At 53.9% G+C, this 13,954-nt stretch overlaps 1 protein-coding gene across 8 annotated transcripts in view; it reads left to right on the top strand.

Annotated features, from left to right (window-relative positions):
- The window catches only part of LOC127587000 (EH domain-binding protein 1-like), a 78,646-nt gene that overhangs the window by 14,712 nt on the left and 49,980 nt on the right, over positions 1 to 13,954 (top strand). For all 8 annotated transcript variants that reach the window (XM_052045089.1, XM_052045095.1, XM_052045093.1 and 5 more), the window contains exon 2: positions 13,462 to 13,519. In XM_052045089.1, coding sequence (XP_051901049.1) covers positions 13,462 to 13,519 — 58 coding nt within the window. The remainder of the gene's footprint in view (positions 1 to 13,461; positions 13,520 to 13,954) is intronic.

Raw genomic sequence — 13,954 nt, 5'->3', positions numbered from 1 at the left:
TCAGACAGCAGCGGGGAAGAAGCTGTTCTTGAGTCTGGAAACCTTGTGCTTTCGAGCTCCTGTATCTTCTCCCAGGAGGTAGAAGAGAGACAAGGGAATGGCGGGGCGGTGGGGGGGGGTTGGTGGTGGGGAGCTGGTTGGTGACAGCTGACGATACTGTCGGCCTTCCTGATACAACGCATGGTGAAGACAGACTTGGATGGAAGCTGTCCCTGTCCAAATGTCTTCTAAACGCTATAATCTGACCCGCCTCCACCACTTCCTCTGGCAGCTCGTTCCACAGACCCACCAACCATCTGGGCAATGATAAGCCTTTATTCATAGTTCAGCTGATCATTGCGTTTACTTGTATCGGTGTGGGGAAACCCTAATTTCCTTCCTTCAACACGAAGGCAAAATTAAAACTGTTAGACGATGGCAGTTGCAGTTGGTTAACGTCAATTAATTCAACCCAGATAAGGAATCAAACTGGTCAAAATGCTTCAAGATGTCAATCTGTATAGCATAACAAAACCACGAGGAGGCATAGATAAGATGGATGGTCACCGTCCGTTTCCCAGGGGAAAAGGGATGTAAATCTAGAAGGCACAGGTTTAAAATGAGAGGCGAAAGATTTAAAGCGGACCTGAGGGAGGGAAGTGTTTCACCAGCGCCTCTACTTCCTCAGAAGGCTTTCGGCACGTCCCTGGTGACCCTCACTGATTTTTTTTTACAGATGCACCATAGAAAGCGTCCTATCTGGACGCATCACAGTTTGGTACAGCAGCTGCTCTGCCCGGGACTGCGAGATATTGTGGACGCAGCCCAGTCTGTCACTCAGACCAGACTCCCCTCCACTGACTCTGTCTACACTTCCCGCTGCCTCGGGAAAGCAGCTGTCATAAGCGAGGACCCCCTCCCCACCCCGGTCATTCTCTCTTCTCCACCCCCCCCTCCCCAATAAGATAAGATTTCTTTATTAGTCCCATGTACATCGAAACACACAGTGAAATGCATCTTTTGCGTAGAGTGTTCCAGGGGGCAGCCCACAAGTGTCGCCACGCTTCCGGCGCCAACATAGCACGCCCACAACTTCCTAACCCGTACGTCTTTGGAATGTGGGAGGAAACCGGGAACACCCAGCGGAAACCCACGCAGACACGGGGAGAACGTACAAGTTCCTTACAGACAGCGGCGGGAATTGACCCGGGGTTGCTGGCGCCGTAATAGCGTTATGCTAACCGCTACACTACCGTGCCAGCAGAATCGGGCAGAATGTACAAAACACGTACCACCAGGCTCAAGCCTCTACCCTGCCATTATCAGACTCTTGAAGAGACCTCTTGTGCGATAAAGGTGAACCCTTGATCTTTGAATCTACCTCGTTGTGGCCCTTGCACCTTATTGTCTGCCTGCACTGCTTCTCTGTAACTATGACACTATATTCTGCATGCTGTTATTGCTTTTCCCTTTGTACTACCTCGATGTGGTGATGTTTGGAGGATGGCATGCAAAACAAAACTTTTCACTGTATCTCGGTACATGTGACAATGATAAACCAATCACACAGAGGGTGGCTGGTATGTGGAACGAGCTGCCAGAGGAAGTGGTAGAGGCAGGTACATTAACAACATTTAAAAGACACTTGGACAGGTACGCGGATAGGAAAGGTTTAGAGGGATACGGGCCAAACACGGGCAAATGGGACTGGCTCACGTAGGCATCTTGGTCGGCATGGACGAGTTGAGCCAAAGGGCCTGTTTCTGTGCTGTGTGAATCTATGATCCTCTGTGCGAATACAATAAGTTTTGTAAGGCCTGCTTCTTATAGGCAGATATTTGATAAGCATGAGATACCTCAGGCAGGCCAGAACAGAGTTGAATTTGCAATTAAATCAGCAATGATCTGAGTCCTAAGTTCAAGTCAAGTTTATCGTCATCAGTCTTGGAACCTTGCAGCCTAACGGCATGAACATTGAATTCTCCCACTTTTAAGTAATCCCCACCCCCCCCTTCCCCACACACCCCCCCCCACCCACCAAACTAGCGTTCTTCTCTTCTTCCCTTTCCTAGCCTCTTTATTTTTCCTACATTTTTCCCCTCTCTCCCCTTGCCTTTGACCCTTCCCCCGGCGGATCTGCTCCCCGCACCTGCCCAGCACTGTCTCCTACCCGCATCTACCCATCACCGCCCCGTGCCCACCCCGCCTCCCCTCTCCCGTCCACCTCTCACTGCTCTGCTTTTCCCTCCTGTATATCGGGCTTCCCCCTTTTCCCGCCTTCGGTCCCGAAGAAGGGTCCCGACCCCGAAACGTTGACCGCCTGCTTTTTCTCCACGGATGCTGCCTGGCCTGCCGAGTTCCTCCAGCGTCGTCGTGGTTTTCATCCCGATTCCAGTGTCTGCAATCCTTTACTTCTCAAGTTTATTTGCACTTACACAAGTACGGTGAGGTACAGATACGGTGGAAAACTCACTTGCAGCGGCATCACGGGAACGTAGGTACAGACAACACACAGAACATAAATTACACCATACAATTAAAACAAAAAAACTGTGCAAATACAAAGACACAATCAGAATCGAGACCAGGGCAGTTTTTCCCAGGGCGACAGTGGCTAACGTGAGGGGGCATAATTTTAAGGTGACTGGAGGAAGGTATAAGGGGGATGTCAGGGGTAAGTTCTTTTTACACAGGGAGCGGTGGGTGCGTGGAACGCACTGCCGGCAGAGGTGGTGGGGGCAGATACATTAGGGACATATAGATAGCCACATGAATGATAGAGAAATGGGAGGCTATGTGGGAGGGAAGGGTTAGATGGCCATTAGAGCAGGATAAAATGTCGGCACAACATCGTGGGCCGAAGGGCCTGCACTGTGCTGAAATGTTCTACGGCAGTACTAGTCCGCAGTGTCCCGTCGCTGAGGTGGTGATTAGGGTTGTGCAGGTCGGTTCAAGAACCGAATGGTTGAAGGGAAGTCGCTGTTCCTGAACTTGGTGGTGTGGGACTTCAGGCTTCTGTACCTCCTGCCCGACGGGAGCTGCAGGAAGGTGGCACGGCCCGGATGGTGGGGGTCCTTGGCGACAGATTCCAGAGAGGCTACTCCTACTGATCGAGTAGTTTGTACGCTCTACGGGGATTTGAATTCGGTTAATTAGTGAATCAAGACAAAAGGTTATAATTTCTGTAATGGCTAACATTAAATAGGTGTCCTTCAGGGGGAGAGCGGTGTCGAGGCCTGTGTGATTCAGGACCCACCGATGAATGATCCCACCACAAGGAGGAAGGGGGTATATAAATGCCCCTGTATCTTGTCACTGGGGGACGGGTTGGGGAGCATGATACTGTGGGATCATCCCGGGATTCTTTCTTTCCCCTTCTCCTGGTGACGCATAACTTGGTTGCAGTAGAAATCCAGAGAGCTGGAGCGAAGGCTGCAGCGGTGCCAGTCTGGTCGCCAGGGCAACCGGTTTCCGTGCATGGTGCGATCCCAGAAATCTGGCTGCAGTGTTTGAGCGGATGAGCCGGATTTTGGTGGTGTGGGGTGAGTGGGACTTTGGTTTTGCACTTCTTCCAGTGAAGCTCCATCTACACCGTCCCATCACACACTCCCGGGGTCAGACACAGAGTGAAGCTCCCTCCGCACCGTCCCATCACACACTCCTGGGGTCAGACACAGGGTGAAGCTCCCTCTGCACCATCCTGTCACATACTCCCGGGGTCAGACACAGAGTGAAGCTCCCTCTACACCGTCCCATCACACACTCCCGGGGTCAGAGACACAGTGAAGCTCCCCCTACACCTGTGCTGACCTGCTGCCCTGCTGCCCTGTCGACCTGTTGCTCACTGCCCTCCCCACCCCCCCCCCCCCCACCAGCTCTCTGATCCGTGACTAGAAGACAGTAGGGCTCGAGTGACCACGGTCTTGGAGATCACCCTATCACCCTTGAACTTTGACTTACAGGGCACCAACTTGCCAGCAAGTTTCAAAGAGAAAACCAAGTTAGATTATTAAGTATGTGTTTGGCAAGCTTGTCTTCATTAGTCGAGGTACTGAGTTCAAGAGTCGGGAAGTTGTGCTGCAGCTTATAAAACCCTAGTCAGGCTGCATCTGGAGTATTGCGTTCCGTTCTGGTCGCCCCCATTACAGGAAGGACGTGGAGGCTTTGGAGAGGGTGCAGATGAGGTTCGCCAGGATGCTGCCTGGATCAGAGGGCATGAGCTATAAGGAGAGGTCGGACAAACTTGGGTTGTTTTCTCTGGAGCGGCAGAGGCTGAGGAGAGACCTGATGGAGGCTTATAAGACGATGAGAGGCACAGATAATTTCCCAGGGTCAAAATGTTTCATACTATTCAAGGTGAGAGGGAAAGGGTAGGCAGAATCTTTTTTCCCAGGGTCGAAATATCAAGTACTAAAGGATGTGCATTGAAGTTGAGAGGGGGAGAGTTTAACGGAAATGTGTGGGGCAAGTTTTTTTTACACCGAGAGCGGTGGGTGCCTGGAATGCGCTGCCAGGGGTGGGGGTGGAGGCAGATATGATAGAGGGGTTTAAGAGGCTCTTAGTCAGGCCCATGGATGTGCAGGGAATGGAGGGATTTGGACATTGGGTAGGCAAGAAGAGATTAGTTTTAGTGAGGCATTTAATTACCAGTTTAATTAGTTCAGCACAACATCGTGGGCCGAAGGGCCTGTTCCTGTGCTGGACTGTTCAACGTTCTAGAAACTTGTTGTGGGGAAAGTGCCAGGAAGAAAGTGGAGGTTCGATACAGTGCTCTCTCTGGGGTCAACAGTGCGGTCTGCCTGTCTCCTAGGCTGCAGGCTGGCTTGTCTTAAGGAACCGCCTGCAAAATTCTGAGTGAGTGCATCCAGAACCGGTTATATAATTTCGACATTGGCAGCTCCACTTGGCCTGTGCAGCAAGAACAGCTTGGGAATCTGTAAAAATGCTCTCGAGCTGCCAGTTTCTTGTTATTGTCGTAACTTCCCACATCTTCCAGCGTGGGATGTCCCCTCCCTGGCCCGAGAGGTCTCTCTCCTCAGGCTGCCAAAAGGGATAGGCCTCGGAGGTGCTCCTGGGGCACCTGTCGCCCTGGCAACTGGGGGTTAATGGGATGGGCGGGCCTCTGAAGGAGGGAGAGGCTTGGTGATAAAACCCAGGACTGGGTTCTAGATCGCTTCCCGCTTTCCGCACCCCCCCCCCCCCCCCCCCCCCCCCCCGCCCTGGGTCTTGGCCAATGCGGGGAACGGAGCGGCCAATGTGCACACAGCAAGATCCCACCAACTGCAGGACCGCGGTCGTGCCGAAAGGACTTTGGGAGACCGGGCAAAGAAGTGGCGGATGGAATACAGCGTCAGGAAGTGTGGGGTGATGCACTTTGGGAGGAAGAATAAAGATGCAGGCTATTTTCTAAATGGGGAGAGAATTCGGAAATCGGAGGTGTAAAGGGACTTGGGAGTCCCAGTGCAGGATCCCCTAAAGGTTAACTTGCAGGCTGAGTCAGTAGTAAGGAAGGCAAATGCAATGTTAGCATTCCTTTCACGAGAACTAGAATAGAAAAGCAAGGATGTAATGCTGAGGCTTTATAAGGCGTTGGTCAGACTGCATTTGGAGTATCGTGAGCAGTTTTGGGCCCCGTATCTAAGGGAGGATGGAGAGGGTCCAGAGGAAGTGCAACCCCGGGCATGAAAGGGTTAATGTATGAGGAGCATTTGATGTCTCTGGGCCTGTACTCGATGGACGATGGGGGGATCTCATTGAAACCTACTGAATACAGTGGACGTGGAGAGGATGTTCCCATCAGTGGGAGAGTCCAGGATCCGAGGGCACAGCCTCAGAATGAAGGGACGTCCCTTTAGAACTGAGACGAGGAGGAATATCTTCAGCCAGGGGGCGGTGAATCTGTGGGATTTGTTGCCATGGTCGGCTGTGGAGGCCATGTCATTGGGTGTATTTAACGCAGAGGTTGATAGGTTCTTGATTGGTAAGGGGGTTAAGGGTTACTGGGAGAATGGGGTTGAGAAAAAAAAAATCAGCCGTGATTGAATGGCGGGGCAGACTAAATGGGCCGAATAGCCTAATTCTGCTCCCGTGTCTTATGGTCAAACAGCAATGTAGTGACGACTTGAGGAATCTTTTATGTTAAGTGACGTTCTCCTGATCAGCTACTGGCCCAGGGAGAACCTGCCTCAGAGGCTTTTATCGACCTGGGAGGGCCAAGCCTTGGATGGAAGACCAGCCCCATTTTAACCCCCCAACCTCCTAGCAGTGCAGCTCATCCAAAGCCCCGCCCTCCCCGAGGGACCAAAGCCCCGCCCTCCCCGAGGGACCAAAGCCCCGCCTTCCCTGAGGGACCCAGCCCCGCCCACATCAAACTGCCTGCCCTGAGGGGCCAAGCCCCGCCCATTCTAAGCCACTCCCACCCTGCCTAAGCCCCGCCCTCGCTCCCGAAGCTCAAGCCCCACCCACCCAAGGGGCCAAGCCCCACCCACCAGAGGGGCCCAAGCCGCGCCCGTTCTTAAGCCCCGCCCACCCGAGGCCCAAGCCGCCCGCCCAAGGCCCAAGCCCCGCCCTAACTCCCGAGGCCCTGAGCCCCGCCCACACCCGAGGCCCCGCCACGCCCCTCACCCTCTGCCCCAGCCAGGGCGTCCCGTCGGTGGCCTGTCCCCACGGCTGGCCCACCTCCACGGAGACCGAGCTGGTCTTCGCCGGTTGGGCGGCCAAGTGGTGAGGATCGAGAGGCAGCCTTCTTGGGGATGCCGGCCACCTCAGCTCCTGAGGGGTTATAACAGGGGAGATGTGGCAGAGTCTCCAACGAGGGGGGCGTAGTTACAGAGTTAGGGGGGTGGTTCTTCCAATCTGTGGGGACTTCTCATGGGGGTTGGGGGCTGAAACTCTGGAATTCTCTCCCTCAGAGGGTTGTTGGAGGGAGAGATCGGGGAATTGAGGGTTGTGGGGAACTGGGACAGAAGAGGAGATGAGGGCCTGGGGCAGATCAGCCAATCATGTTGAATGGTGGGGCAGGTTTGAGGGGCCGAGTGGCCTTCTCCTGCTCCCATTTTCCCTGTGTTCCCCACTTAACACACGGCGTTCTCCCGCACAGGGACCCTCTTGTCATCTCCTTCCCTCACCCCAACGTTGCCAATCTGCGCACAGCAAGCTCCCAAAGGGGTGACAACAACCAGACAGCAGCTGTATAGAACTTCAGTTAGGCCACATCTGGAGCACTGTGTGCAGTTCAGGTCACCCCGTTACAGGGAGGGCGTGGAGGCTTTGGAGAGGGTGCAGAAGAGGTTCACCAGGATGCTGCCCGGATTAGAGGGCATGAGCTATAAGGAGAGGTCGGACAAACTTGGGTTGTTTTCTCTGGAGCGTCGGAGGCTGAGGGGAGACCTGATAGAGGTTTATGAGATCATGAGAGGCACAGATAGAGTAGGCAGGTTTTTTCCCGATATTAGAGGATGTGCATTTAAGGTGAGAGGGGGAAAGTTTAAAGGAGATGTGTGGGGCAAGTTTTGAGTGGTGGGTGCCTGGAATGTGCTGCCAGGGGTGGTGGTGAAGGCAGATATGACAGAGGCGTTTATGAGGCTGTTAGACACATGAATATGAGGGATACGGATCATCTGCAGGCAGAAGGGATTTAGTTTAATTTGGCACCGTGTTCAGCACAGACATGGTGGGCCGAAGGGCCTGTTTCTGTGCTGTATTGTCCTACATTCTGTGTCCACAAGGAATGGTCAGGGGCTGTGTCACTGGGTGCCGGGGAGTTCAATGAGTCATGTAGGGGGAATCTTGGCTGGACTCTCGGGCCTGGGGGAGCGACGATCGACTGTGAGGTCCAGTGAAGGAGACTGCGATTCCCTCCTGGGTCGTTCTGGCCCGGGTTTCAAACTATTTTCGTCGAATGATCTACAGCCTTGGGTTAAGTGACAGAAAGAATGAAACACTGCCTCGGGCAGGCGTGCCAGGCATGGTGTGCCGTAAGGTTCTAAAGCTCAAATATTCTCCCACTTCCCGTTTGTCTCCGTCGAGAAGTGACGCCAAAGCCCCGCGAAGGCTCCCGTGGCTGAACAGCCTCGCCTTGGGAGGGCAGTGGGCTTCCCGAATCTTTGGCCACGCAACTAGTCCCACCGTTGGTGTGGGAGCAGGGGAGCGGGAGGGGTGACGAGGAGGGAGGGTGGCAGTGGGGGGGGGAGGCAGGGAGGGAGCGCCAAGTTGGCTGGGAGGGATTCCTGTTCCCGGGCGGAATTTGGATCTGGGCGCCTGACGCTCCGTAATCCCACTTAATCCCCTCTGGCAGCTGTCTGCCTGCGTCGCTGCTGTTTATAGCCTCAGCTGCCCCAAGACCAGCCCACACCCCCCCCCCCCACCCCCAGGACCGCCCAGCCCAGGGGCAGCTACTCTCTGGGACGGCCAGGGGAGGGGCTGCCCCCCTGCACCCCCTGCTGCCGGGCAGCACCTCAGACGTCCCTCCCGTCTCATCCTCTCCGTCCCACCCGGGTTGGCGGGAGGGGTTGCCGTAGGTGGAAGCTCAGTGGTTAGCACGGACTCGGTGGGCTGAAGGGCCTGCTTCCGTGTGAGGTGGGGTTTCTCCCCACCCCCAGTGGTTCCAGCTTCCCGGAATTCTCCGTCCCACAGTGGACAAGGTGGGAGACGGGGACGGGAGGGTGGGGGTGACTGGCCGTCTGTTGTTTACCCATTGCCGGGCTGCGGCCCAGAGTAGGAGAAGGTCAGGGGGCAAAGGTCACACCTCAGCACAGTGACTTGTGGCCCACAGTGTCTGTGGTCTCCCCCCCCCCCCCCACCTCTCCCCTCCATCACACACTCCCGGGGTCAGACACAGGGTGAAGCTCCCTCCGCACCGTCCCATCACACACTCCCGGGGTCAGACACAGGGTGAAGCTCCCTCTGTACCGTCCCATCACACACTCCTGGGGTCAGACACAAAGTGAAGCTCCCTCCACACAGAAAGGGGTGGGTGGGGAGGGAGGATCTACATTGAAGCTGTGTCAGGGAGTCACTCAGTGAAGGCCCAAAGTAGAACGGCTGTAGTCTGGTCTGCAGTTGGTGATAAGGAACAGGCAGTGGTGAACACACCAAAGGCAACCGCGAACACAGGCACGCGCTCAGCTCCGAAGGTGGAGCGTCGCGCTCAGCTCCGAGGGTGGGGCGTCTCACTCAGTCAGCTGAAGCAGATAGGCCAAGTGCGTCCACTGAACCCGTAGATACGCGCTCCTTGTTTAATGAGTGACTCCTGTCAAAATTAGAGTGATACAGCACGGCAACAGGACCTTCAGCCCATCGAGTCCATGCCGACCATCCATTTACACCCACCCCATTTTATGCTCCCCACATTCCCACCAACTCCCCCCAGATTCTACCCCTCGCCCGCACACTACGGGGGCAATTTACAGCAGGGAATTAACGCTGACCCAGCACGTGGTTGGGGTGTGGTGGGGAAAAGGATCAAAATCAAGTTAAAATCTTAATTGCAGCAGCAGCACTGGCACATGGCATCAGATAGGCAGCATTAAAATTCAACACTAAATTATGCACCATTTTTACAAGAGAATGCAATTTGAACAAAAAGGAACATTGTAGAAACCAGAGCACCCAGGGGGAAACCCACGCGGTCACAGGGAGAACGTGCAAACTCCACACAGACAGCGCCGGAGGTCGGGATCGAACCCGGGTCTCTGGAGCCGCGAGGCAGCTGCTACACCCGCAGCACCACTATGCCGCCCTGTTAGTGGGAGATGTGTTGTGGATCATTAAATGTTATTCAAGACGGCGTTAGGTGTTGTGCTTGGGCCTGGAGGGATCCAGAGCAGGTAGGAAGCCATGATCGCATTGAATGGTGGAACAGTGGCCTCCTCCTGCTTCCAATTTGTACGTCTTTAAGTTTGCGGGCAGCGGGATCATGATCCGTATTGTGCGTGTTGCTCTCTCGCTGGAGATTCCTAGTCTCAAACAACTGCCACTTTGATCTGGCCCACGCCTACACTGACCTCGTCCAAATCCACTTGTGATCCTTGTTTTCTTGGGTTCGATCATTTCGTGCCCTCCGCTGGAGCTTTCCCTCCCGACTGGGGGCGAATCCAGTTTCGCTTCGTCAGGGAACGAGGTCTCGGAATTTTAGGTGGGTTCTTTCAAAGGTGGGCTTCTGGAAGATTCTCCCCCACCCTAACTCGTTCATTTGGCGTTATTTTTTTAAAAGTCTGTCCCAGGATAGGCTGGTGTTGCGAATGGCCGCACTTCTTGCAACTGATTGTTGTAGCTTGGGTAGAGTCCAATTAAGGTCACCTAACTGTGACTAGCTGGGACCCCTGGCTAATGGTATTGGAATTGGTTTATTATTGTCACTTGTACTGAGGTACAGTGAAAAACTTGCCTTGCATACCGATCGTACAGGTCAATTCATTACACAGTGCAGTTACATTGAGTTAGTGCAGAGTGCATTGAGGTAGTACAGGTAAAAACAATAACAGTTCAGAGTAAAGTGTCACAGCTACAGAGAAAGTGCAGTGCAATAAGGTGCAAGGTCACAACAAGGTAGATCGTGAGGTCAGAGTCCATCTCATTGTATAAGAGAACCAATAGTCTTATCACGGTGGGATAGAAGCTGTCCTTGAGCCTGGTGGTACGTGCTCTCAGGCACAGGTATCTTCTACCTGATGGGAGAGGGGAGAAGAGAGAATGACCCGGGTGGGTGGGGTCTTTGATTATGCTGGCTGCTTCACCAAGACAGCGAGAGGTAAAGACAGAGTCCATGGAGGGGAGGCTGGTCCGTGATGTGCTGGGCTGTGTCCACAACTCTCTGCAGTTTCTTGCAGTCCCGGGCAGAGCAGTTGCTGTACCAAGCCGTGATACATCCGGATAGGATGCTTTCTACGGTGCATCAATAAAAGTTGGTGAGAGACAAAGGGGACATACTGAATTTCTTTAGCTTCCTGAGGAAGTAGAGGCGCCGGTGAGCTTTCTTGACTGTGGCGTCTACGTGAATTGACCAGGACAGGCTGTTGGTGATGTTCACTCCCAGGAACTTGAAGCTCTCAACCCTCTCGACCTCAGCACCACTGCTGTAGACAGGTGCATGTACACCGCCCCCTTTCCTGACGTCAATGACCAGCTCTTTTGTTTTGTTGACATTGAGGGAAAGGTTGTTGTCATGACACTGTGTCACTAAGCTCTCTGTCTCCTTCCTGTACTCCGACTCATCGTTATTTGAGATACAGCCTACTACGGTGATATCATCTGCAAACTTGTAGATGGAGTTAGTGTTTTGGTTTTTATTTTTTAATTTTACTAGTTAAAATTTATTAATTTTGCTATTGACCACCTGCTACAGTTGATTGTTGTAGCTCGGGTGGAGTCCAATTAAGGTCACCTAACCGGGCAATGCTGATGCCCCTGGCTAATGTGCTTGTGTTTACAAGATGGTCCTGAGCAACACCTCATTCGTTTGCTCAGCAATCTGGCCATTCGTCCCATCGTTTATCCTGTCTGCTTTTATTGGGCATTTGTCAGTTCATACTAAAGGACGGGTGCTGTGGTCTGGGAGGGTCGGAGGGATACAAAGTGGCTCCTGCTGAAGAAGGCCTTGCATTGAACGTTCTGCCTGTGACCCCGTGGGTTCCCTCCCACTTCCCAACGACGTGCGGGGTCAGTGGGTTAATTGGCTGTAAATTGTCCCCTCCCAGTGTGTGGGTGAGGGGTAGAATCTTTTGGAGGCGGGGAGTTGATGGGATTGTGGGGAGAATACAAAAAAAATTGCCATTGGTGGAAATGGCCGGCACACACTTGGTGGGCCGAAGGGCCTATTTCCGCGCTGCATGACTCAAAAGCAAAGGCCGATGGTTTTAAATGAGGGTCCAGGGAGCTGGGGAAGTATGGAGGCGTGGGGGAGGGAAGCGAGAGATTGGGTGGCGGTGGGGAGTGGAGGCAGGCTTTGTGACCTGGATCCAAAATGGCACCTGGCACATTAGGTCCCAGGTGAAGCCTGCTCCCTTAGGCCTGAGGAGCGGAGGTAGGGGGTGAACCTCTGGAACTCTCTGCCCCGGAAAGGTTTGGAGAGGAGATGGATATGTTTATCAAATATCAGGGAACTGAGGGCTCCGGGGAAGAGGAGATGAGGCCTGGGGCAGATCAGCCAATCGCATTGAACGGCAGGGGCAGGCTTTGAGGGGCTGAATGGCCTACTCCTGCCCCTATTTTCCCTGTGCCCTGATAATCCTACTCCCAAGCCAATGGAGATCCTGAATCCTTGAACTTCCAGTCCCATCCCTTGGATTTTCCAAGACCTCTGCCTCTGGCAAACTGTTGACTCTGTAACACCAGCCCCGAACATCTGGATCCCAGATTCCACACCATCTCCCTTGGTCCCACCCTGTGAGGGACCTGCCTTCCCACAGCTGTCTTCTGGGCCGATTGGAATTGGTTTATTATTGTCACATGTACTGAGATTCAGTGAAAAATCTTTTGTCTGCATGCCATCCAAGACGGATCATTCCGTACATCGAGGTAGTACAAAGGGAAAACAGAATGCAGAATAAAGTGTTCCAGTTACAGAGAAAGTGCAGTGCAGGCAGACAATAAGGTGCAAGGGCCACGACGAGGTACATAGTGAGGTCAAGGTTCCATCTTCCCGTACTAGGGGACCGTTCAATAGTCTTATAACAGTGGGATAGAAGCTGTCCTCGAGCCTGGTGGTACGTGCCCTCAGGCTTTTGTATCTTCTGCCCGATGGGAGAGGGGAGAGAAGAGAGAATGTCCGGGGTGCGAGGGGGTCTTTGACTATGTTGGCTGCTTTCCCGAGGCAGCGAGAAGTGCAGACAGAGTCCACGGAGGGGAGGCTGGTTTCTGCGATGTGCTGGGATGTGTCCACAACTCTCTGCAGTTTCTTGCGGTCCCGGGCAGAGCAGTTGCCGTACCAAGCCGGGATGCATCCGGATAGGATGCTTTCTATGGTGCATCTGTAAAAATCGGTGACGGTCATTGGGGATGTGCCGAATTTCTTTAGCCTCCTGAGGCAGTAGAGGCGCTGGTGAGCTTTCTTGGCAGTAGCGTCCATGTGGCTAGACCAGAAGAAATTTACCCCTGGGAACTTGAAGCTCTCAACCATCTCGACCTCAGCACCATTGATGCAGAGCCCCAGCTCCCCTCCCAGTTGCCAAGGCAACAGCTGGGCGAGGAGCAGGGAGAATTCCACTGGCCCTGCCATTACTCCCAGACGGAGCAAGGAGTCACGGCCACTCTGGCCCTCCGAAGGCTGTGGGATCTTGCTGTGTGTTAATCGTCCGCTGCATTTCCTGCGTTGCGGCAGCGGTCTAACCGGCCGGTTCCTGGGGTCGATCCTGTAAGGGAGTCAGAGGGCGCCACGGAAATGCGAGCTGCAGTGCTGTGGTGTGTTGGCCGCCTGTGAGTGGGGTTGGTGTCCGCTGCTGCCCTGCAGGTGTAGATTTACACCCATCCCTTTCCCTGTTACAGGCAGCCCGACAAACTGATCGTGGTGTGGACCCGGAGGAACAGGCGGGTGTGCTCAAAGGTAGGTGTGTGGTGTCGGGACACGGTGCGTGAAGGGCGGTTCACTGGTATTGTGTGTGTGCCTCACTGCGTGTGTGTGTGTGTCATTGTGTGTGTGTGTGTGTGTGTGTTCCTCACTGCCTCACTGTCTGTCTGTGTCTGTCTGTGTGTGTGTGTCTCTGTGTGTGTGCCTCACTGAGTTTGTGTGTGTGTGCGTGTCTCATGATATGTGTGTGTACATCTCTGTATGTGTCTGTCCCTGTGTTTGTGTGTGTGTGTGCGTGTGTCTCACTGTGTGCGTGTGTCTCACTGTGTGTGTGTCTGTCTCACTGTGTGTGTGCGTGTGTCTCACTGTGTGCGTGTGTCTCACTGTGTGTGTGTCTGTCTCACTGTGTGTGTGTGTCTGTCTCACTGTGTGCATGTGTCTGTCTGTCTCACTGTGTGTGTCTGCCTCACT

The sequence above is a fragment of the Pristis pectinata genome, chromosome 38 (genome assembly GCF_009764475.1).
Source record: "Pristis pectinata isolate sPriPec2 chromosome 38, sPriPec2.1.pri, whole genome shotgun sequence".
Taxonomy (NCBI): Eukaryota; Metazoa; Chordata; class Chondrichthyes; order Rhinopristiformes; family Pristidae; genus Pristis; species Pristis pectinata.
The sequence above is the reverse complement of the archived record's forward strand: the minus strand, read 5'-3'. Positions and strand labels throughout refer to the sequence as shown.